The 24,288-nt window shown below is 45.3% G+C and overlaps 1 protein-coding gene across 2 annotated transcripts in view; it reads left to right on the forward strand.

The window, feature by feature from the left end:
- The window catches only part of RNF2 (ring finger protein 2), a 28,768-nt gene extending 5,239 nt beyond the window's left edge, over nt 1-23,529 (forward strand). The window contains exons 4-8 of one of the 2 annotated variants that reach the window (XM_075322021.1): nt 4,150-4,365; nt 9,066-9,338; nt 14,706-14,783; nt 18,009-18,180; nt 22,801-23,529. In XM_075322021.1, the coding sequence (XP_075178136.1) occupies nt 4,150-4,365; nt 9,066-9,338; nt 14,706-14,783; nt 18,009-18,180; nt 22,801-22,902 (841 nt within the window). In that variant the 3' untranslated portion in view covers nt 22,903-23,529. The remainder of the gene's footprint in view (nt 1-4,149; nt 4,366-9,065; nt 9,339-14,705; nt 14,784-18,008; nt 18,181-22,800) is intronic. The other variant, XM_075322022.1, reaches the window with a different exon arrangement.
- The last annotated feature ends 759 nt before the right edge of the window (nt 23,530-24,288 follow it).

The following is a 24,288-nucleotide window of genomic DNA, read 5'->3' on the forward strand; positions in this document are numbered from 1 at the left end:
TGCCATTTATTTTAGCATGTAATTGAAATGAAAATTGGGGAAACAAATCCAAGTGTGGTGCCATTTGGTTTTTGGATTTTGTTTTTACAGTGTTCAATATGTGGGTAATATGACCTGACAATATATTTCTTCAGGTTGGTATTACAGCAATACGAAACTGATCAGGTTTTTACTTATATTTCATAGTTCAAAAAAAATTCAGAGCCCTCTAAAATAAAAAAAATACAAAATTGTTTGTCACCAGTTACTGAGACTTGTAACCTTTTTAACCTCTTTATTTTTCTTTTCATAGAGTTGGGGGAGTGCTTGGTTTTTGTACAATGAGCTGTAGTGTAGCTTTAAATGGAACCATTCACCAGGATTTTCCTGTATAGCCCAAAGTCCGTTCTATACTGGCCCTATCATGCTGATTCTCTACATACCTGTAGTGGTCTGCTCGGATGTTTATATTTTGAAATCCAAGAAAGTAAAGTTTATAAAATTAGCAGCTTTTTGAGTGACCGCAGCTGAGAATCAGATATTATCTGGTGGGGTATTCATAGTTATCCCCTCTTTCTGTTAGAATTAGCATACGTATTGCAGAGATAGAAGGAAGAAACCAGGATATACCGCGCTGACATGAAACGTCAAGTAGTTGATTCATTTTCTTGTATTAAATCAGGTCTACACGTTTCGGAGGACGCAGCCTCCTTCCTCCGGACATTTTCGTCCTCCGAAACGCGTAGACCTGATTGAATAAAAGAAAATGAATCAACTACTTGACGTTTGATGTCAGCGCGGCATATACCGGTTTCTTCCTTCTGTCTCTGCAATATGTTTCTCCGGGGCCGCAGCAGACGCCATTTCATGCCTGTATAGGAGTTGTGACTGGCACAACTTCTATAGGTGAGTACATTTACCTGTTTGAATGTCATATCTTACCAGATAATATCTTACCAGATAAGACCCTATCTGCGCTTTTTATCCGCAGTACACTTCTAGAATTAGCATAAGTATTATATCTATCCATTTACTTGCAGGACCTATGGTGAGGTCATACCCATGTGACCAGCTGGTATCAACTTTGTTGGCTGAATCCTCTCCCCTTCTGGTCACATAAGTATGACCTCACCACAGGTCCTGCAATTAAAAGTAAATCAATTATATAATGCTTATGCTAATTCTAACAGAGGGAAGGAACAACTATGAATATATTATCTGCTCTTCTGCTGCTGTCACTCAAGAAGCTGCAGATTTTTATAAACTTTACTTTCTTGGATTTCAAAACCTATACATCCGAGCTGACCACTAAAGGTATGTAGAGAATCAGCCTGATGTATAGCACTGGCTTTACCTTATATACGAAAATCCTGGTGATTGGTGCGCTTTAATTGATAGAATTTTTTGGGTACATATGACATTTTGATTATTTTTCTTATGTTTTTTGGGGAGGGGGAAATGTCAATTCTGCCTTTTCCATGTATGTAGCACAGCTCTATCAGTGCTCTGCCTTGGCTGGGGATTGCATATCCGCCCCTATTTGAATGCAGTACTTCGCCATTTTAAGCATAAGTACCAAAATTAAAAGAATTGATTTCCTTCCGTTCACCGGATTACAATACAAACTGCATAAATTGTTAATCAGACTAGTGTACTTACTATGAATAGCCATGTTAGAATGGCTGAATAATCCTGATATTAAAGAATCACCCCCACATTTTTTATTGCCTACAGTTGTGTAAATGTTTATGCAGTATAGCACTATACTCATCATTTACCGTTGTCTCTAGTTTCCAGCGCTGCTCCGTTCCTCTTTTGGGTCATCTGTATTCTATTCTGTTTTCACACTTGGGCTTAAGTGTCAGCTGGAAGTCGCTATTACAATTTATGACTCCTCTTTCTTAGGGCTTGAACACACGGCGAGTAATACGATAATTATACGATAATGCGATAAAAAATTGCATTCCATTTGGACCAATATTACTCTATAGGGCAGCTCCCATGAGCAATATTTTTCTTACCCCTAATCGGACCGAGAAAACAATCGCAGCATGATGTGGGTGGAATGTGATCCTGGTTTACTCACACCCATTCAAGTCTTTGGGGGTCAGAGAAACATCGCATTGTACTCGCATTACAGCGGAGTGCAATGTGATTCTCGCATCAGCCAGCAACGGAGGAGATAGGGAGATAAATCCATCCCTCCCATCCGCAGCTCTGGCGCTCCCCTCCGCAGCTGTGGTCTGATTGCAGGATCGGACCACAGTCGTATGACACTCTGCTCCCGCTGTACTGGGAGCGGGAGCAAAGTGTCATGTGAGCACTGGCAGTAATCCCCGTGTGGCCCCAGCCTTACACTCGCATTGTAAAAGTGACTTCCGGCTCACTCATAGACCCCGATGTGATTCAGGTAGTCGAACTTCAGTAATATGACTCAGAAGAGAACCGTAGCGGTGCTGGACACCGTAGAAGCCGGCGATCATTGAGTATATTACTGCACTTCTAATTCACTACAGTACATATACATTTTAAACAGGTTCAGGTAATGACATTTTGTGGAAGTGCTTCTTTAAAATGAGCATTTTGTAAATCCATCAATAGACGGAAATAGCCGGTGTCTAATTGTCTTGAGTCTCTGCCCACCCAGCCTGACAGCTGCAGCTTGTACTGAGCAGTGCGATATCTCAGCAGTTGGAGGGACTCTGTGTGGAGCTGTCAATAAAGCTAGTTAAGTGAAGATTGGGGGGGGTGGGGCTGTCCAAGAAGTTGTCTGAAATAATTGCCACATATAATTCAATCAGCGATGTATCCTTAGGGTGCATTTTTAACGAGTGTTCTGGAGAAACCAAGCTTGAGACACATGTCCATGCATTATGTGAGAATAACGTCTTGTCAAGCTCCGCAGCATTGTGAACAAGCATAACTGATCTGCTCACTTTAAACTGGACACAGGTGTTCAACTGGACATGGAGCAAGGCAGAAGCCGGAGACCCATTTTGGTTAGTCAGCTTTGACGACTCTACAGCCGGGCACAGAGGCTGACTGTAGATCAAGCTGAGACGTGAGCACAGAGCACGGTAATAAAGCCCCTTCTGCAAAGTCCTCCTGCTTAAGCCCTGCTCCACGTCCAGTTGTAAAAATATCAGGTTGAGTGAGAATTGGTTATGCTTGTTCATGATGCTGCTCCTCAGCATAACTGGATCTTACTTTAAGGGTGTATTCACACTCAGTTTACTTGTTCAGTATTTTGGGTACAAATTATTCGAAAACCATGAAGAGCTCAAAACCAAAAGTTTTGATTGGATAGTTTCTGCTCTGAAGACTCAGCAAAAATACCCTCTGTGTATGCACACCCTTACAGTGCTCAGATGTTTTCTGGGGTGGCATTTCTTCATCCTAATGCGTGCCTGAGATTCCCTTCACACATCCGTGATTCCGGTAAGTACGATGTCCATTTTCATACGTACCGGTGACGCTGACATACGCAGACCCATGCGTAAAATCAATAGGTCAGCGCACACATCTATGTTTTCTCACGAACATGTGTCCATGTGGACATGTCTGTTTTTCTCCGGCACCACGAGTTTCACACGGACCATACACTGATGTGATCCGTATGACACGTACTGGAGAAAACGTGTCTTTGAAATAAAATTATTTTCTATTCTCGCCTGTTTCCAGCCTTGCTGTCTTTGGCGCTGCTGTCACTTGCTTCCAGACCCACTCATTATGCTCATGAATACTCACTGCACCGCAGACTCAGCAGTAGCCGGGGACAGGTGAGTATAGAAGTTCCTGCTGTCTATGTGCGATCACAGATGGCACATGCTAAACACACACATGGAACACTCACATACATACGCACCTACACCACGGACTGTGAAAAAAACGTGTTTTTATCACGGACGTGTGCAGGGGGCCTAAGACGGATTGCAGTCGGAAATATGAAATGTCAGACATTTTTGACAACAACTTTTTTTTTTTTTTGCTGAAACTTTCCAAAAGGATTATATCTAGTCTGATGTTTATTTTAAAGGCAAAAACACCGGGTCTATGCAATCGATTTAATATTTTTTGTTTTTGTTTGAAACCCAATGATCCCATTTACCGTTACAAAGTTTACTATTACGTCTATTTTTTTTTTACATTGCCCTAATTTTTTTCAAACAGAAATAAGGAGTGTCCGACATGTCGTAAAAAACTGGTATCCAAAAGATCACTACGACCAGACCCAAACTTTGATGCCCTGATAAGCAAAATCTATCCAAGCCGAGATGAATATGAAGCTCATCAGGAAAGAGTTCTGGCCAGGATCAGCAAACATAACAATCAGCAAGCGCTAAGCCATAGTATTGAGGAGGGCCTTAAAATCCAAGCCTTGAACAGGTAATGTGATTGATACTGTATGCTATAATGTGCAGTATGAATGAGGGTCTATTAAACCAGGTATGTGGCCCTCTTCTTTAGTTTTTATAGCTTGGTAACAATTCAAATTAAGCCCAATTTTAGCATTACTGTTAGCAAGAGCTCAGTATTCCAGTGCATGGAAGTAGAGCTGCCAATGCCAGACACCTTGTATAAAACTGCAACAGCCAATTGTCTCATCCTCCATAATCTGGTGCACGGAGCATGGTGGTCCACACTGTAAGCACAGTCTGTGCAAACATGTTTTTTTTTTCCTGTATTGGCCCATAACAAAACACATAAAAAAGAAACTATGAAAAAAGATTATTTTCTAGAAAATGTTAAAGGGCATGTCCAGGGTGAAACTCCTGATGATCTATTCCCAAGATAGGTCATCAGTATGAGATCTGTCAGGGTCCGACACCCCCACCAGTCAGCTGATATTTGCTTCAGCAATGTTAAGAGCAGAACTCCATATCTCCATACACTTACCGGTGTCTACTGGCCTCCTTTAAGTGAATGGGAAGTTTACTGCCGTACAACAACCATGAAGCAATGTTAGGGGCTGCTGGTTCTGCTCCATGTATTGAGCAAACAGGTGATTGGTGGGGTGCTGGGTTTTGGACCCTCACTGATCCCATTGATGTATACTCTCCTAAACTATGGAACTTAGTTCCAGAAAAAACATTTATCTACTAAATGGCTTCATTATTTTTTTTCTCTCCAGCACTTCCTAGGAAATAACGTTCTGTTTAAAGCGCACCAATCACCAGGATTTTCCTATATAATCTAAAGCCAGTGCTATACTGGCACTATCTGGCTGATTCTCTACATACCTTTTACTTGTCAGCTAGGATGTATATGTTTTGAAACACAAGCAAGTAAAGTTTGTTAAATGAGCAGCTTTTTTAGTGGCAGCAGCTGTGGAGCAGGTAATAGCTGGGATGGGTATAAATGGTGATTCCCGCCCTCCTGCCTGTCCGTCCTCCCCCCTATTTATTGTTATTCTATTATAGAATCGTTTTATTAACTGACTAAAAGGACCTGTGCTGATGTCATACCCATGTGACCAGAAGGGGCGGGGCCTCATTAAACAGAAAAATGTTGCTTCTTGGTATCAGCTATGTTGGCTGAGGGCCCACCCCTTCTGGTCACATGGGTATGACATCAGCACAAGTCCTTCTAGTCACTTAGTAAAACAATTCTATAATATAATTAGCATAAATAACGGGGAGTACGGACAGGCAGGGGGGCGGGAATCACTATGAATACCCACCCCAGCTGTTCGGCTGCCACTGAAAAAGCTGCTCATTTGACAAACTTGCTTATGTTTCAAAACCTATACATCCTAGCTGATAAGTAACTGTATACAGAGAATCAGCCTGATAGTGCCAGTATAGTACTGGCTTTAGGTTATATAGGAAAATACTGATGATTGGTGCGCTTTAAGGGCTCACTAACACCACAGTATTGTTGGCCTGTGTGCGATCTGACAAAATATGAATCGCACTCCGACCAATGTTATTCTATAGGGTTGTGCAGAAGTCTAATTTTCTTTTTCCTGTGACAGAATCAGTCTAGGTAAAAAAGAAAAAAATCGCAGCATGTCAGAGTTGCCTCTTTAAATCGGGTCGCACTCAGCTATGCAAGTCTAAGGGTCCATAGAAAAGATTGGGCCACACTCGGATGACTGATAGAATGGAAAAGATGAACTTTTTTTTTTTTTTTTCTATCTTCTCCACATCTGAGAAAATCGGATTACACTCTGATCAGAGTGTGATTAGCATAATTGATCTGATTTTCTTGGATGAGAAGAAAAATGGTTGTCTGACCCTAGCCTAATTCACATTCCTTTAACATTCTGCTGCGGCGTTCACACGGGTTACTGCCAAGAACACAGTTCATGGCCTCCATACCATGATTCCAGTTACCGGGGAAGTGCTGGGTTTGGTTTGGATGCTTAAGATCATCAGATCAACAGGAATGTGAGGAGCGGAGAAGACAAGGGTGAGGGGTTAATTTGGTTTGTACCTTAAGTTTTTTGCTGCTCAAAAATGTAATTGATAGTCCATTTGATCACTGCACGTTGCCTTGTTACTGGAGATTTATTGCACAGGCAGCAGCAGGCAGTGTACAGAAGCATATAGCAAACCATTGTATCTCTGCAATGTATTTAGAGCACTCATGTATTGTTACATCTTTGTATTCAACATCATTGTGGTGAAATTATATAATATTAAATGATTTTTGGGTATCCTATAAATAAGGGTCAATGCAAGCTGCATTGCCTGTATTAGGACAATATACGATGGCACATGGAGCACTTATGGGTCTGTTTTGTGGTCTTACATGCCCTCTGGGTATCATGCTAAGGGGTCCCAGTGAGTACCCATATTTCCCAAGTATTACTTCTATGGAAAGATCTCTGTAAAATGGGATGGCATGGAGATTCTTACAGGGCCATTGAGGTATAGTTCAGATCTAAAGCATGCCAAGGGTGCCCTAGTAAGGAGCTATACAACGATGACCCAGATTACGGCTGTGGACTTTTTGGCCCCATGTTTTTCAGAGATATTTACCCATTGATATGATATCTATCCTCATATGAGTTGAATGCACAGGTAATTATTAGAGGTATCTTCTGTTTTGTGCTGTGTACAGGGAAAGGAGAACATTCTAAGCTGCTTACCAGTTTCTTCTTCTGGAAAATAATCCAACCGCAGGAGAAGAACATTATGGTAAGCCAATTTAGAATTTTCTCTTTTTTTTTAGCATCAAAACATTTATTTAGGTGAAGAGAACCATTAATTTTTAATGTTGAAGTTTCTTGTCAAATATATCTAAAAGTATCTGAACAACACATTTCACAAATGTCTGTGCAAAGTATAGGCAAGATGCTGGAGTTGGATTAACACCTTGTATGCTGTGCACTATGAGAACATTCTTCAATATATCACAATTTTACTTGGTTTTTAGGTTTTTACAAGTGATTACTGGTGAATACCTACTTTGTAAGAATTGTTAAAGCAGTAGTCCAGTGTTTTGTTTTTAGGTCTTAACGCTTGAGTGATGCTTTAACTCTAAGTCCCCTGCCCCTTGTCTTATACTTATCCCCGATGGCTTCATCCTTATTCGGCGTTGCTTCAGTTCCGCTGCGCCATCTTATGCCTCTAACATCTCACTGCCCCGAAGTCAGAAGTTTTGTCACAAGCACTCAATACCTGTCTGAGGGCCAGAATGAGGCTCTCCTAAGCAGCCGGCAGGTCACGAAGTGCCCAAGACCCACCGGAGCAACCGTGGACACAGATGAAGATGACAGCAGGTGAGTGAGACAGGGGGCAGGAGACTTACATTTAAAGCACCACTCTGGCGCTGAAATAAAGAATACACTGGAGTGATGTTTTAAGTATCAGTTTAGGCCAGGTCCTACACTATGGTGGCACCACTTTGTTCTTCTATCTCTGTTACCCTTCCATGATATTCTAAAGAATGCAGTGGCATACAAAGGCACAAGTGTATTAAAGGGAACCTGTCATCAGAAATGTAGCTATAAACCTAAAAGTTTCCCCCTCTGCAGCTCCTGGGCTGCATTCTAGGAAGCTTCCTATAGTTTTTGTGGCCCCTTTTATTCCAAAATAAATACTTTATAAACTTGTACCTTTTCGTATACAAATTTCTTAAATCTTCCATGGGGGCGGGCTGCCTGATGTACGTTGCTGTCCTCCTGCCGATTTACGCCGCCACCGAATGCTGAATTTCAAACCTCAGGACGCCGCCCCTGGGCACCCGTGGTCCCGCGCATGCGCTGTGCTACTGTAGCGGTGCCGTGCACTGCGTGCACGTGTGACCGCTGGTGACGCTTTGCGCGGGCACCGACTGCTCCGTCCGCTCCTCCCATCTATTTCCTGCTGCTGAGCAGGATGGGAAGGAGGTGACGTCCGGTCATCTGGCCAGCGAGCGTTTGCGCAGAACGCTGGAGGAATAGGCGAAAGTGCGGTCACGAGGTTATGGGCGGCACTTGCTGATGACACTCACAGCGCCGCCCATAACCTCGTGCCCGCGCAAAGCGTCACTAGCGGTCACACGTGCACGCAGTGCACGGCACCGCTACAGTAGCACAGCGCATGCGCGGGCCACGGGCGCCCAGGGGCGGCATCCTGAGGTTTGAAATTCAGCGTTCGGGGGCGGCGTAAATCGGCAGGAGGACAGCAACGTACATCAGGCAGCCCGCCCCCATGGAAGATTTAAGAAATTTGCATACGAAAAGGTACAAGTTTATAAAGTATTTATTTTGGAATAAAAGGGGCCACAAAAACTATAGGAAGCTTGCTAGAATGCAGCCCAGGAGCTGCAGAGGGGGAAACGTTTAGGTTTATAGCTAAATTTCTGATGACAGGTTCACTTTAAGTCATCTTAGAAGTAGGTTATGCACACTTGTAATGCTGCTTTATGTTAACTCATCCTAAGATACTCATAAGCAAAAAGTAACAATTTGCAAGGTTTATATGTCTTACATTACAAATACTGTTCTACTGAGAATACCTCTGCCCTAGTTAAACAATATTTACAGTGGGAGAAAAGGGCTGTGGAACCTCATCCAAAAAACAGGATGCATAGTCATAAGCACTTGTGCGTGGTTTGTTACATGCAGGTCATTACTGAGTGATTGCCTTTCATTGCAGGTTACAAAGAGGTAAAAAGCAGCAGGTGGAGAATGGGAGTGGGGCAGAGGACAACGCAGACAGTTCCCACTGCAGTAATGCTTCTGTACATAGCAATCAGGAAGCGGGGCCGAGCAACAAGAGGACCAAAACGTCCGATGATTCGGGGTTAGAGCTGGACACGAACACTGAAGCTGTTACTATGGATCCTGCGCTGGATGGATCCAGTGAGATCGAGTTGGTGTTTAGACCGCACCCTACACTGATGGAGAAAGATGACAATGCCCAGACTCGGTAATGACAATAATAATGTAGAATTGTTAGAATAAAACCCCACGCGGTGAAGGCCAAAAACGGCGCCCAGATGTGGGGGCCAATGAGTGTTATAGCTTCAGTGTAACCTTCAAACTTGTGCTCATTTACCCCCACATGTGACCGACACAACGTGTGATCCTAATTTCTATATATTTCAGCCCATTCATTGTTACATATGTTTAAAAAAGACCTAGGTCCATCTAGTCCAACCTTCTTCCACCAATTATACATTTTGTCATTAAGTAATTTATAACTAATAATGTTGTGTACTGAGGAAATCATCCAGCCATTTTTTAAAAGTTGTTATAGTATCTGCCATTACTACCCCTTTTGGTAGGGCATTCCACAGTCTGGCTGCTCTAACTGTAAAGAACCCTTTCCTATTTTGCTGTCGGAATCACTTTTCTTCCACTTGCAGTGACTGCCCCCTTATCCTTAGTATAGTGTTTGGAATGAATAAGTCATGTGCCAGTCCTTTGCATTGACCACACATGTATTTATACATATAAATGAGATATGCTCTGAGACACTTTTTTGCGAAGCTAAACAAAACCAACTTTTCTCTTTCGTTTCATTGGGGGACACAGAACCGTGGGTGTATGCTGTCACTAGGAGGCTGACACTAAGTAGACAAAAAGATGTTAGCTCCTCCCTAGCAGTGTAAACCCCCCCAGCCGGAGGCGGATCTAGGCCAGTTTTTTGCTTAGTGTCGTTGGAGTCTGATGTTGGCTCTCACGGCCCCCTCAGCCACCCTTATTTTTTCATCGGCGCGCTCATCGCTCTCACTATTACATTTCTTTCAGGTATTCGTCTAGCCATGGATGCCCAGCTCCTCCAGGGATTCCCTGGGTGTGGAGCGGGCACATCTTCAAGAGCCCCCTCCCCTGCTCCATCTCCTATGGGTACCGTCCGAGGGATGCACAGGGTCGAGTCGACACTGGCCCCCTCCCCTGCTCCATAACCTAGGGTGCCGTCCCAGGGATGCACAGGGTCGAGTTGACATGGTCCCCCTCACCTGATCCATCACCTAGGGTGTCGTACCAGGAATGCACAGGATTGAGGCAGCAAGGGGCTCCCCCTCCGCCCCCTCCGCAGTGTGGTCCGTGGATCTTTATGCCTCCCCATGTACCCTCAGGACACGGGCATTCAGAACGCATCAGGCTGAATGCACAGGCCGCTCCGTGACCCCCCTGGTTATTCCCCAGAGGCGTCCAGTGCTTACCAGACCCAGGAGGTGTGGCAATCCAGAACTGCAGCGACCTCCATGTCTTGTTTGTACCGCACCGCTGGCGGAGGGCTTCCCCTGAATAATTTAGGCCCCGGTCTGGGCCTACTCTGGCAGCTCAGCACTCCACGCCCCCTCCCTGCACGCGAGAGCGGCTGATTCGCCCATCCAGATAGTCCCTGCCTCTCCCCGCCTCCTTCTTGGCTTCCCGGCTGCACTTCTTTTAGGGGCTCCTCCCCCTCTCTCTCCTCTGCATCGCTCCTGGCCGCACTTCTCACAGGGGCGGCAGAAAACTCAGGAATCTCTCGCGGCACCTGCGTTCGCGCCCTCTGGCTGGTACCCTCCCCCTTACTCAATGCCCCTGGCCATCTTCCTGAGCACTTCTTTAGGAAGGCTCTTGGTCCCGCGGCGTCATATCACAGGGCACAGCAAGATCATCGCAGCTGCAGCACCTGATCTCTTAGCATCACAGCACCTAGAGGGGAGGACACAGGACCTGGGTAAGCGCTGCTTTAACCCTTTCCTCTGCCTAGAGCCCCCTCTTTTCACCCCCTCCCCTCGTGACTCCACCCTGGCAACGCTAGAAAGAGAAGCAGGACAGCCATGCCTAGCTCAAAATCCTCCCGGCCCAAGCAGGTCCCCATCATAATGTACTTTGCATGCACCTCCTGCAAAACTAAATTCTCCTAGGGCCAGGCCGCACCCCTATACTCGGACTGTTCCCCAGACCTGCAGCTCGCCCAGGAGCCCTACGACGCCGCAGCCATCGACGACGCTCCCGGCCCCAGCACGCCGCCTCCCCTGGAATTGTTGGCTTCGCTGTCCCAGTCTGTAGAGTCTCTCTCCAGGTCATCACAGACCATAGCGCAAGCTTTGCAACTTCTTCCTGCGCTCGGCCATGACTCCCGGGAGCGGGCAGATGGCGATAATCACTCTGATCCAGGGACCTCTACAAGAGCGTAGAAACGCGCCCCCAAAGCCTCTTCTTCAAGCTCATCTCAACGGTCCCTCTCACCCCCGGGACCCGAGCACTGCTCATCCCCGGACCCATCCAATGTCTCAGGTGAGGATTCAGACAAGGGGCTTCAGCTCAATCCGGATCAGACGGCGGACATACGGCGCTTGGTGGATAGCCTGGTCGAGGCGGTAAGTCAAACGCTCAAGAAGAGGCTCCAGCGCTGTTTCTCAGGAACAAGTCCGTCGGAGTTCGGAAGTTTTGAATGGAGTCCCTACGTTCTGTGATTTCCTCCATGGAGGCTGGCGAATTCCTAGCATCCCTGGACATACAGGACGGTTTTCTTCATGTGCCAATAGCCCAGCCACACCAACAATTTCTCCACTTCGCAGTAGCAGAGGAACCTTTTGAGTTCACTGCGCTTCCATTTGGTCTCGCCTCGGCACCCAGAGTGTTCACGAAGGTCATGGCGGCTGCTATGTCTATTCTTCACTCTAGAGGGATCATAGTCATTCCCTACTTGGATGACCTCCTTGTCAAGGGTTCTTCTTTTGATGACTGTCTCGAAAGCCTTCGGATCACCATCGACTTGCTTTCTCGCCTGGGATGGCTAATCAATCGACAGAAGTCCTCTCTGACCCCGGCCCGTCGGATTACTTTCTTAGGCATGGTTTTCGATACCAACCAGGGACAAATCATCCTACCACAAGAAAAGATTCTCTCTGCAACGGGGACTACAGGTTCTGCGTCACTCGAGTTCCTTCTCCATCCGATTTGGCATGAGAGTCCTTGGTCAAATGGTAGCGTCTATGGAGGTAGTTCCATCTTTGCCCCCTTCAGCTGACCATACTACGGGAGTGGGACAAGTCACCTTTTTTGCTGGATCGCAGGATTCATCTGTCTCCAGGAACCCATCGGTCCCTTCAGTGGTAGACCAGACGACACAATCTCTCCCGAGGAAGGTCGTTTCTACCGCCCTGCTGGCAGATAGCCACCACCGACACCAGCCTCTTGGGCTGGGGTGCCGTCTTTCACCATCTCACGGCCCACGCAGGAGAGTCGGCTTTCAATCAACATCCTGTGGATCAGGGCCATTCTATTAGCTCTGCAACAGTTTGAGCACCTCCTGGGGGGCTCCCCTGTCAGGATCCAGTTGGAAAATGCTACGGCGGTAGCTTAAATCAACCACCAGGGAGGAATAAGGAGCATTAGGGCTATGAGGGAGGTCAAGACAATCATTCAGTGGGCAGAGTCACATCAATCCATGATCTCGGCAGTGCACATCCCCGACATGGAAAATTGGGCGGCAGACTTCCTCAGCAGGGAATGTCTTGCCTCTGGCAAATGGTCTCTCAACAGGGAAGTCTTCAATCAAACCTGCCTCCAATGGGGGACCCCAGATGTAGATCTGATGGCCTCCTGGTTCAACAATCAGGTTCCTCAGTTTCTCTCGCTATCGCGACTAGCGGGCAATAGGAGTCGACACCCTGACCCTTTTGTGGAGTCAGTTCTCCCCCCCCCCCCCATCCTCTTCCTCTGATCCCTAGGGTCCTCAAGAAAATCAAGAGGAAAGGGGTCCCAGTCATCCTCGTGGCCCAGGTGGGCGTGGTTCGCAGAGCTCGCTCAGCTCATCACAGACGCTCCCTGGCATTTCTCAGACCGCCCAGAACTTCTGTCTCAGGGCCCTCTTCCATCAGAACTCAGGGGTCCTAAATTTGACGGCCTGGCTATTGAATCCTGGGTGCTAGCCCAAGCGGGCTATTCTCCCAGGGTGAATCAGACCATGATCAGGGCCCGAAAACAGTCTTCGTCAAGGATCTATTACCGCATGTGAAAATCCTTCTTCTGTTGGTGCGAGGACAACAACAACAACCCATCTCCTCTCTCCCGGTCTATCCCTCCATCCCAGCAATCCTGTCCTTTTTACAGTCAGGGTTGGACGCGGGTGTCTCTCTCAGAACTCTTAGGGGCCAGGTGTAGGGTCTCTATCCTTTTCCAAAATACTCTTGGTACTCGCCCACAGATCAAGACCTTCATTCAGGGGGTCGCTCACCTGGCGCCTCCATATCGGGATCCCCTTGAGCCATGGGATCTGGTGTTGGGTTCACTCCAAGAGTCTCCCTTCGAGCCATTGAAAGAAGCCTCTCTTTCTCATCTTTCCTTGAAGGTGGCCTTTCTAGTGGCCATCACCTCCATCAGGAGAGTGTCAGAGCTTGCGGCTCTCTCCTGTCGGTCACAATTTCTGGTTTTTCACTAGGACAAGGTGGTGTTGCGTCCGGCTCCCTCCTTTTTGCCTAAGGTGGTGTCTCCCTTTCATCTGAATGAAGAGATTGTGCTCCCTTCCTTCTGCCCAGGTCCCTCGCACAGCCTGGAGAAGTCTTTACACACTTTGGACCTGGTTCATGCCCTCAGAATATACGTGTCAAGAACTGCGCCTTTTCGAAAATCGGACGTGCTGTTCGTCCTTCCTCTAGGACCCAAGAGAGGAATGTCTGCTTCCAAGGCCACAATTGCAAGATGGATCCGGTCGACCATATCCGAGGCCTACAGGATCAGGAGCAGGTCACAGTAAAGTCACATTCCACCCGCGCGATGGGAGCGTCTTGGGCAATCAGGCATTGGCCGCGCAGGTCTGCAGGGCCGCCACGTGGTCTAGCCTACATACTTTTGCTAGGTTTTACCAGATACACACCAGGCTTCGGCTAACGCCGGCCTAGGGAGAGGTTTTGCAGACGGCAGTCGCACACCTCTAAGGGTGGTGCGATTTTCATGTGTTAGACACTCTCGTTAACGGAGCCATCTATTCTTACAACTTTAGTGATTCCCACCCAGGGGCTGCTTTTGGACGTCCCACGGTTCTGTGTCCCCCAATGAAACGACAGAGAAGGATTTTTGTGTACTCAACGTATAATCTCTTTTTCTGAGTCTTCATTGGGGGACACAGCTCCCACCCTGATTGTTTGGTTTCTACATTTTGCCTACTTGTTACTGTGGGCATTGTCCCGGACCACATATGGCCGGATTACATGTTATCGGTCATTACCTTGTCTTATGTATGGTTGTTCTGTTTCTTTTCCTACTGTTTGTACACTAAACTGGCATAGATCCGCCTCCGGCTCGGGGTGTACACTGCTAGGGAGGAGCTAACTTTTTTTTGTCTACTTAGTGTCAGCCTCCTAGTGACAGCAGCATACACCCACGGTTCTGTGTCCCCAAATGAAGACTCAGAGAAAGAGATTTTACGGTGAGTACACAAAAATCTTTTTTTAACCTCTCACCACATGGGAGGCCTTCCATTCCTTGTAGTAGTCTAGTTACCCGCCATTGAACTTTGATCTGACTTTAACCACTGAATATCCTTTTTAAAATGTGGCGCCCAAAACTGGATCCCATATTCCAGATCTGTCCTTACAAGTGCTTTATAGAGGGGTAGCAATATGTTGGGATCACTGGATCTAAGCTCTTTTTAAACACCTTAAAATCTTGTTTGCTTTAGCAGCTGCTGCTTGACATTGAGTGCTGCTGCTCAGCTTATTTGTAATGAGAATACCCAAGTCCTCCTGTTCTGTAGTCCCGAGTTTTCTTACATTTTAATGTATATGCAGCTATAGGATTACTCCGTCCTAGGTGCATTACTTTACATTTATCAACATTTAAATTTCATTTGCCAAGTATCTGCCCATTTTGACATCTTATCCAGATTGCTTTGTAATATTGTACTATAAAGGTCAGTTGTTAATATCTTACACAGTTTGGTGTCGTCAGCAAAGACTGACACTTTACTAACAATCCCATCCACAAGGTCATCAATAAATAAATTCTAAAGAATTGGTCCTAGCACATATCCCTGTGGCACCGCACTGCTGACTATAGCCCATTTGGAGAATGTACCATTTATGACTACTTTGTTTCCTATTGTTTAGCCAATTCCTTACTCATTTTCATATAGTTTCCGCTAGTCTTTGCTTCTGGAGTTTTAGTATAAGGCTATTATGTGGTACAGTATCAAATGCCTTTGCAAAGTCCAAATAAATCTCATCAGCTGCATTACCGATATCCAGATTTGCACTTACCCCCTCATAGAACCCCAGCATGTTGGTTAGACATGACTTATCTTTCATGAATCCATGCTGTCAATTATAATATTTTCTGCAATATATTTTTGCATGTCATCCCTTAAGATGCCCTCAAAAACTTTGCACACTACGGTTGTCAGACTTACTGGACTGTAGTTGCCTGGATCCACCCGCTTACCTTTCTTAAATATCGGTACCACATCAGCAATCCTCCAATCCTGAGGCACCAACCTTGTTACAAGCGAGTCTAAGAAGATGAGATACAGCGGTCTGTCAATTACTGAGCGCAATTTACTCAATAGTCGTGGATGAATGCCATTTGGCTGGGGGATTTGTCAGTGTTTAGATTACTCAGGCGCACTTGTTCTTGTGTTAAATTATATCAGATGGTGAACTTTTGATTTTTGACTTGTTGAATGATCCTTAGAACAGTAAGTTCCTTGATGAACACTGATGAAAAGTGCGGTTTTAAAATCTCAGCCTTTTCATTGTCCTCTATAATTAAGTTATTAAATTTTTAAGGGGCTGATACCATGATTTGTTTTCCTTTTGGCATTAATGTATTTATAAAAGATTTGGTGATTTATTTTAATATACTTAGCAATTTTTGTTTCAGTAGCTAATTTTGCTTGTTTGTTTTGTTTTTTTTTTCATTTCCCATTGAGAGCTTTATACTCCTGAAATGCTATTTCTGTATTCTCAGCCTCAGAAAAACAATGGGAAACTTATAAGGATAACTCCAAACTATGCTCTTGTGTCAAACGATGATATTGTGTTTAAACTATGGACTTACTGTACCCTTGAACTTTACTGCACTCTCGCAAGCTCAGTAACCCTCGCTTGCTGTGGCTGGGATACGTAGTTCTGGAACAATCATTTATTATTATGCTGATTTTAAATATATATATTTTTTTTATCTTCTTACTGCGCAAATGTGAATAAGCTCATGCACTTGGTGCCAGATTAAAGTCTGAAACCATCTGGGCCATCAGTGGTCTTGGGCATAGTTTTTATTGTAACCTAATATTTCAGTTTGTGACATTTTTAATTCCCATGTTTGGAATCATGTATATTGTTCATATAAATTCAATAGTTTTAACTTGTGTATTATTTGGTTGGTATTGCTGTGGTGTCTGCTGTTGTGGTGCTTTACTTTGTAGCTACATCAGCTTATTATAGGACAGGAAAGGCACAGGAGAATACTACTTAGTGCTAAAGGACGTATGTGTATGTCATCACTCATGCTAGTGTGTATAGATGGGGCTCAGGAGCTGCGATCACAGTAGATGCTGGCTCCGTTTCTTATAATCTCTGTCCAACAGCTGAGCTCCGATCGCTGCTGTTAACCATTTAGTTGTCACTCAATCTCTTGATAGCAGCATTTCAAATCATTGGCTTCCATTGGCCCAATGTGATCGCAGGGCGTTTATGGGTTAACACAGCAGAGCAGGGCCTAATGAAGGCCCAATTGCTGCTAGCTTGATACTCCTTCAAAGCTCAGCAACACACTTGTCTTCATAGGAGACAGCAACTTTTACCACAGTATATGCTGCAATATGGTTTCACAGTATCGTGGTTTATAATATAAGCTTATAAGGTTTTGAAAATATATATTAAAAAAATATACAAATTCAACTTTTGCCCCATGAAAAATAAATTAAAAAATAAACATATTTGATATCTGTAAAGGTCTCGTTTATCAATTTATAAAATAAACCCAAACAGCTTTGTGCCTGAACGAGAAAAAAGTCAAAATGCAAGAATCGTGCGTTTCTTTGTTTTTTTTATTGCATCTTTTTTAGCGAGGTGCTGTGACCCCTTCCCCCCTGAAAAAAAAAAAACAACAAAACAAAAACTGTCTTAAGTACCCTAAATTTGAATCAATAAAACCTTGAGCTCAGATTCCCAAAATTAAGCCTCCAAACGGCTTAGTCAGTGGAGAAATATGCACGTTACTAGCGTCCAAACTATAATTTTTCATTTTTAAGAAACGTTTGAATTTTTTTTCACACACACACACACACACACACACACACACACACACACACATTTTCAGCACATTATATGCTAAATAAAATTGTGTCATCATTCAACACTTCAACTTATCCTGATTCAAAAGGAAAAAAAAAAGTTGTGGCTCTTAGAAGAGAGGGATGAAAAAAATGAACATTTGCTGCAGAAGCTAAGGGTTAGCGGGATTATGTGGGGAAAGAATTAATGTGACTTTCTCCCTGCTCACCCCTTGGTTATGAGACAGAGGTGACCTTTCCATGTGGATGTGCTCTGCCCTCCTGCCATATAACAGGTTGTTTGTCGATAGGGCGATATGTTCTGTACACTCCTGCCTGCACTTATAACACTTGCTGCTTGTTGTTGTGTTTCTACATTATAAGGTACATAAAGACTTCTGGAAATGCTACAGTTGATCATTTATCCAAGTACTTGGCGGTAAGGTTGGCACTTGAAGAATTTCGAAGTAAAGGAGAGACAAACCAAATGAGTCTGAACACGGCCAGTGAAAAACAGTACACCATATATATTGCTACAGCCAATGGGCAATTTACAGTGAGTATGCCGTATCCAAGCCTTACATACACCAAGCCAACCCTTTGGGTTTTTTTTTTAATTATTTATTTTAATGCATCTATAATTATCAAACCATACAATTTGATTAGCTTTTGGGGAGAAAAGTTTCAGCAGTGTTTGTTTTTTTAGTGATGGGTCAAGGGTTGCTATTTCATGGATCAGTACAAATACTATAAAAATATGCTCCATGGAAAATCTTTTTGTGTCTCTGCATTCAGAGATTGCATTACACAGTGGTGTTTATGGATGATTCTACAGCTCCTTGACTGCTATAGACCCAGATGATCAACGTTCACTCAGATTGGGTCAGGGGATCCAATGTGCATTGAATTTGATGCTGATGGGTTTTGCCTTATTATGAGCTGCGGTCTCTCCAGATGTAAGAGCATAATAAACACCATAGGCCCCAATTCATCACTGCCGTTTCTCCAGTTTTCTGGAGTAATTTTTATTTTTTTTATTTCAGTGGTTTAAGTATTTGCTCCTTAATTTGCTATAAGATTTATGCCATTCTTATTTTAATATTTTAGACAGATTCCTCTCTTACTAAATATCACACATTTTGGTGCCTCTCTCCAGTCCCTGCATGGAATAAGGTTTCTGCTGCATTGTTACACATTTTAAAAAATGTGTGACTTTTGATCTAAAAAAAAGACACAAAAAAACAGTTAAAGAAGCCAATTGAGTATTTTTGACTTTGCTCTAAATTCATGAAGCACATGTGCCATTTTGAACAATTTTGGGCAAAAAAAACCTCAGCAAATGTAACAAGGCAATGAAATAAATATGCCCTCAATAACTTGCAAATGATTTGTGATGAGAAGGCACTGCCAGGCTCGGGTGCTCAGTACTTGTAATGAGCAGTTGGATGCTCGGAGGGGCACGACTTGAGCACCAGACCATAGTGGAAGTCAATGGGGGGCTTGAGCATTTTTCCGGAAGAGTTCCCAAAAACATGCTTGATTTCCATATACTCGTGTACTATACTCACACTCATCCGAGCATCCAACTGATAATTACAAGTAGCAAGCACCAGAGCATGGTAGTGCTCACTCATCACTACAAATGATGCGTTGGGGCTATGGTGGTTATAAGTAGAACTAGAAGGTGGCCCGATTCTACGCATCGGGTATTCTAGAATTTACGTATTGTGTAGTTAATGTATGATTTTTGTTATATGTCATATATATATATATATATGTTTGTAGTTAGCAAGTGTTTGTGTAGGGGCTGTACATGTTCTGTGTGTTGTCTGGGTGTGGCGGGGGGTGAGAGCGGTGTTTTGAGTGTTGCGTTGTTTGTAGAGCGCTGTGTGTCTAGATCATTGTGTATGTGTGTTGCGCGGTTTGTGTGGGTGTGTGTGTGTGTGTTTTGGGGGGAGGTATGTTTTGTGCAATGTGTGTGTTGCGCGGTATGTGCGTATATTTGTGTGTGCCGCGGTGTTTGTGTGTTGGGTGTTGTGTGTGTGCGGCGTTGTGTGTGTGGGTGTCTGTGTAGGGCAGTGTTTGTGGTTCCCAGTGTGTGTGTGTGGTGTGTTGTCAGTGCGTGTGTGGCAGTGTGTGTGTGTGTGTTTTGGGGGGAGATGTGCACCTCCCATCGTGCTCCATCCCCCATGCTGCGCACCCCCCATCATGCTCCATCCCCCATGCTGCGCACCCCCCATCGTGCTCCATCCCCACTCCCCATCGTGCTCCATCCCCCATGCTGCGCATTCCCCATCGTGCTCCATCCCCCATGCTGCGCGCCCCCCATGCTGCGCACCCCCCATCGTGCTCTATCCTCCATGCTACGCACTCCCCATCGTGCTCCATCCCCATGCTGCGCACTCCCCATCGTGCTCCATTCCCCATGCTGCGCACCCCCCATCGTGCTCCATTCCCCATGCTGCGCACCCCCCCATCGTGCTCCATCCCCCATGCTGCGCACTCCCCATCGTGCTCCATCCCCATGCTGCGCACTCCCCATCGTGCTCCATCCCCCATGCTGCGCACCCCCCATCGTGCTCCATCCCCCATGCTGCGCACTCCCCATCGTGCTCCATCCCCCATGCTGCGCACTCCCCATCGTGCTCCATCCCCCATGCTGCGTACCCCCCATCGTGCTCCATCCCCCATGCTGCGTACCCCCCATCGTGCTCCATCCCCCATGCTGTGCACTCCCCATCGTGCTCCACAGTCACACATCGGACATTAAACACGCACACATCTGATCGCATACACTCACACACACACCCCACTTCTCCCTGTGCCCACCGGTGGACGGTCCCAGCAGCTGTGCTGCACGCCGTGCTCCTCTGCCGAGACTCACAGATCTGATCGCATACACTCACACACACATCCGATCGCATACACTCACACACACACATCCGATCGCATACACTCACACACACACAGATCCGATTGCATACACTCACACACATCCGATCGCATACACGCGCTGACACAATCACAACATCCGGAGATACCACATGCTTCCGGCCATGTGATCCTCCGGCAGGTCCTGGAAGATCACTGCACAGTATCGCCGCCGAGAAGCAAGTGATATCACGGGATGTTGTGAGTATGTGGATGCGATCGTGTGTGTGTGTGTGTGCGTGCGCGTTCCGCCCCTGCAGGACCTTGATGCGCTCACCTCGTGTGGGGGGCGGAGCCTGGGCGATCGGCCAATCCGTGCGGGGGGCGGAGCCTGGGCGAGGACAGCGGCCAATCCGTGCGGGGGGCGGGGCCATGGCGAGCCCAGCGGCCAATCCGCTGTTTGTCACCGTAAGGACATGGCCAATCCGTGCGGGGGGGAGGAGCCGAGGCGAGCGGCCAATCCGTGCAGGGGGGCGGGGCCATGGCAAGGCCAGCAGCCAATCCGCTGTTTGTCACCGTAAGGACATGTCCCGGGACACAATTATGGAGCAAGACAGACAGACAGACTGACAGACAGACAGAATAAGGCAATTATATATATAGATAGTAGTCATCCTACTGCTCTCTTCTTCTGGTGTTCTCTGCCCATGTCTTCTCTGGTGGATCCCTCCAGCTTCGACCCTTTCTGGTCTTCTCTCCTATCGCTTCCCCTTTCTAAGTAGGCCTTACTCAGAGTACAAAGCTGATTGCAAAAAAAACATTTAAATTACAGTATATGTATATAATTCAAATTGTTCAATTTGTTTTATTGCAGCCATTCAGTATATTCAAAAAAGTTCATTTTTTTTCTCATTAATGTACACTCTGCACTCCATCTTGACAGGAAGAAAAAATATGTAGAAATGTTTGCAAATTTATTAACCAAGAAAAACTGAAATATCACATGGTCATAAATATTCCGACCCTTTGCTCAGTATTGAGTAGAAGCACCTTTTTCAGCTAGTACAGCCATGAGTTGTCTTGGAAATGATGCAACATGTTTTTCACACCTGAATTTGGGGATTCTCTGCCATTCTTCCTAGCAGATCCCCTCCAGTTCCGTCAGGTTGGATGGTGAACATTGGTGGACAGCCATTTTCAGGTCTCTTTAGAGATGCTAAATTGTGTTTAGGTCAGGGCTCTGGCAGGGCCAGTCAAGAATGGTCACAGAGTTGTTCTGAAGCCACTCCTTTCTTATTTTAGCTGTATTCTTAGGGTCATTGTCTTGTTAGAAGGTGAAGATTTGGCCTGAGTCTGAGGTCCAGAGCACTCTGGAAGAGTTTTTCATGTGGTTTTTTTTTTTTTGTAAACTCTATGCGGGTTTTCATATATCATGCACTGAGAGGCTTCCCTCGGGCTACTCTGCCAAAAAGGCCTGACTGGTGGAGGGCTGCAGCGATAGTTGACTTTGTGGAACTTTCTCCCATCTCCTTACTGCATTTCTGGAGCTCAGCCACAGTGATCTTGGGGTGGTTCTTTACCTCTCTCACTAAGGCTCTTCTCCCACAATTGCTCAGTTTGGCTGCACGGCCAGGTCTAGGAAGAGGTCTGGTGGTCCCAAATTTCTTCCATTCAAGGATTATGGAGGCCACTGTGCTCTTAGAAACCTTGAGTACTGCAGAAATTCTTTTGTAACCTTGGCCAAATAGGTGCCTTGCCACAATTCTGTCTCTGAGCTCCTTGGGCAGTTCCTTTGACCTCATGATTCTCATTCAGTCTGACATGCACTGTGAGCTGTGAGGTCTTGTATAGACAGGTGTGTGTGCCTTTCCAAATGAAGTCCTATCAGGTTAAACACTGCTGAACTCCATTGAAGGGGTAGAACCATCTCAAGGAGGATCACAAGGAAATGGACAGCATGTGACCTAAATAGGAGTATCTGAGCAAGGGGTCTGAATACTTATGACCATGCGATATTTCAGTTTTTCTTAATAAATTTGCAAACATTTCTACATATCTGTTTTTTTCTGACAAGATGGGGCGCAGAGTTTACATTAATGCGAAAAAAAAAAACTTTTTTGAATTTACCAAATGGCTGCAAAGAAACAGAGTGAAACATTGAAAGGGGTCTGAATACTTTCCGTACCCACTGTATGTTTGTGTAACTAGAGGAGATTTAGTTCTGTCTTGATCAGATTTGCCCACCTGGTTTAGGACATTCTCATTTTTGTGAATCAATAACTAATTTAAGCCTCATTTCTTCTAGGTGCTAAATGGTTCATTTTCCTTGGAACTAGTCAGTGAAAAGTACTGGAAGGTGAATAAACCAATGGAACTTTACTATGCTCCAACTAAGGAGCACAAGTAGTGGTGAACTCGGTGAGAAGGGCTCTTCCTTACCTTGGACATTAAATACCATATGGACTTTGCACTTGTGAAGCCGGTGACACCTCTGACCTGACGGACACTTGTTAACGTATTTACAAAATCTTTCTGACATTGTTTTTGGAGACTGCCTCTTAGAGCAAAGAGACTTGTTTGACACATGGACTACGGCTTTATGTAAGGGTGCGTCTCGTAATTTGTATTTATTTATTTAGTAAAATGTTGGTTACAGGTAAGTATGCAATGTACGGACCCAAATATAGTGCTGGCAAAATGCAGGCTATGTAACGAAACTCCATTTTGGAGCACAATAAATGTGGTAAATAGGAACATATACTACATCATTTACATTTTACTTAATGCTATATTAGAACATGTTCCAAAATGTAATTTTCTCAAGTCCCACGCCATTTCCATCTGTCAGAATAGAACTAGTGGGCTTGTGTTGCATCTTAATGGTTAACAGAGGGAGACGCTGTTATAAATAACTCTGTGCCATGTGTATTTTAGGCATGTGAGGGTTTGACATTATATAATTGTGAAGGTTTGAGTCCTCAGATTATCATGTATATATCTATGTAAATAAACACTGAGCTGCATGAGTTATTTATGCACGGTGTCAATATTTTTTTTTTACATCTTTTGCTCTTTTTAAATTCATAATGGTTGCAAAGGATTAAGCAACAATTTTTATTGCTGCATCTTTAGACCAAAATGTTGCAGTCATCTGTTAATACCATAGCAGAAAACTAAAGCTTTTTAGGATTCATAGCGTTCCTAGGGTGAGTGGATTTTTAGCAGAACAATAGCATGCTCTACTTATTGTGTATTCCTCAATAGCCATCTGTATTGAACCTTACAAATGCCTGGAAAAACACATGTACAAAATGTCACACGATAAAAAAAACACCAATAACCAGGTGCAAACGTGGCTGACTTATGGTGCTGATTCTGCGGCAGGCTTGGGGTGCTGATTCTGCGGCAGGCTTGGGGTGCTGATTCTGCGGCAGGCTTGGGGTGCTGATTCTGCGGCAGGCTTGGGGTGCTGATTCTGCGGCAGGCTTGGGGTGCGGATTCTGCGGCAGGCTTGGGGTGCGGATTCTGCGGCAGGCTTGGGGTGCTGATTCTGCAGCAGGCTTGGGGTGCTGATTCTGCGGCAGGCTTGGGGTGCTGATTCTGCGGCAGGCTTGGGGTGCTGATTCTGCGGCAGGCTTGGGGTGCGGATTCTGCGGCAGGCTTGGGGTGCGGTTTCTGCGGCAGGCTTGGGGTGCTGATTCTGCGGCAGGCTTGGGGTGCGGTTTCTGCGGCAGGCTTGGGGTGCGGTTTCTGCGGCAGGCTTGGGGTGCTGATTCTGCGGCAGGCTTGGGGT

This window comes from Anomaloglossus baeobatrachus, chromosome 8 (assembly GCF_048569485.1).
Source record: "Anomaloglossus baeobatrachus isolate aAnoBae1 chromosome 8, aAnoBae1.hap1, whole genome shotgun sequence".
In the NCBI taxonomy this organism is placed as follows: Eukaryota; Metazoa; Chordata; class Amphibia; order Anura; family Aromobatidae; genus Anomaloglossus; species Anomaloglossus baeobatrachus.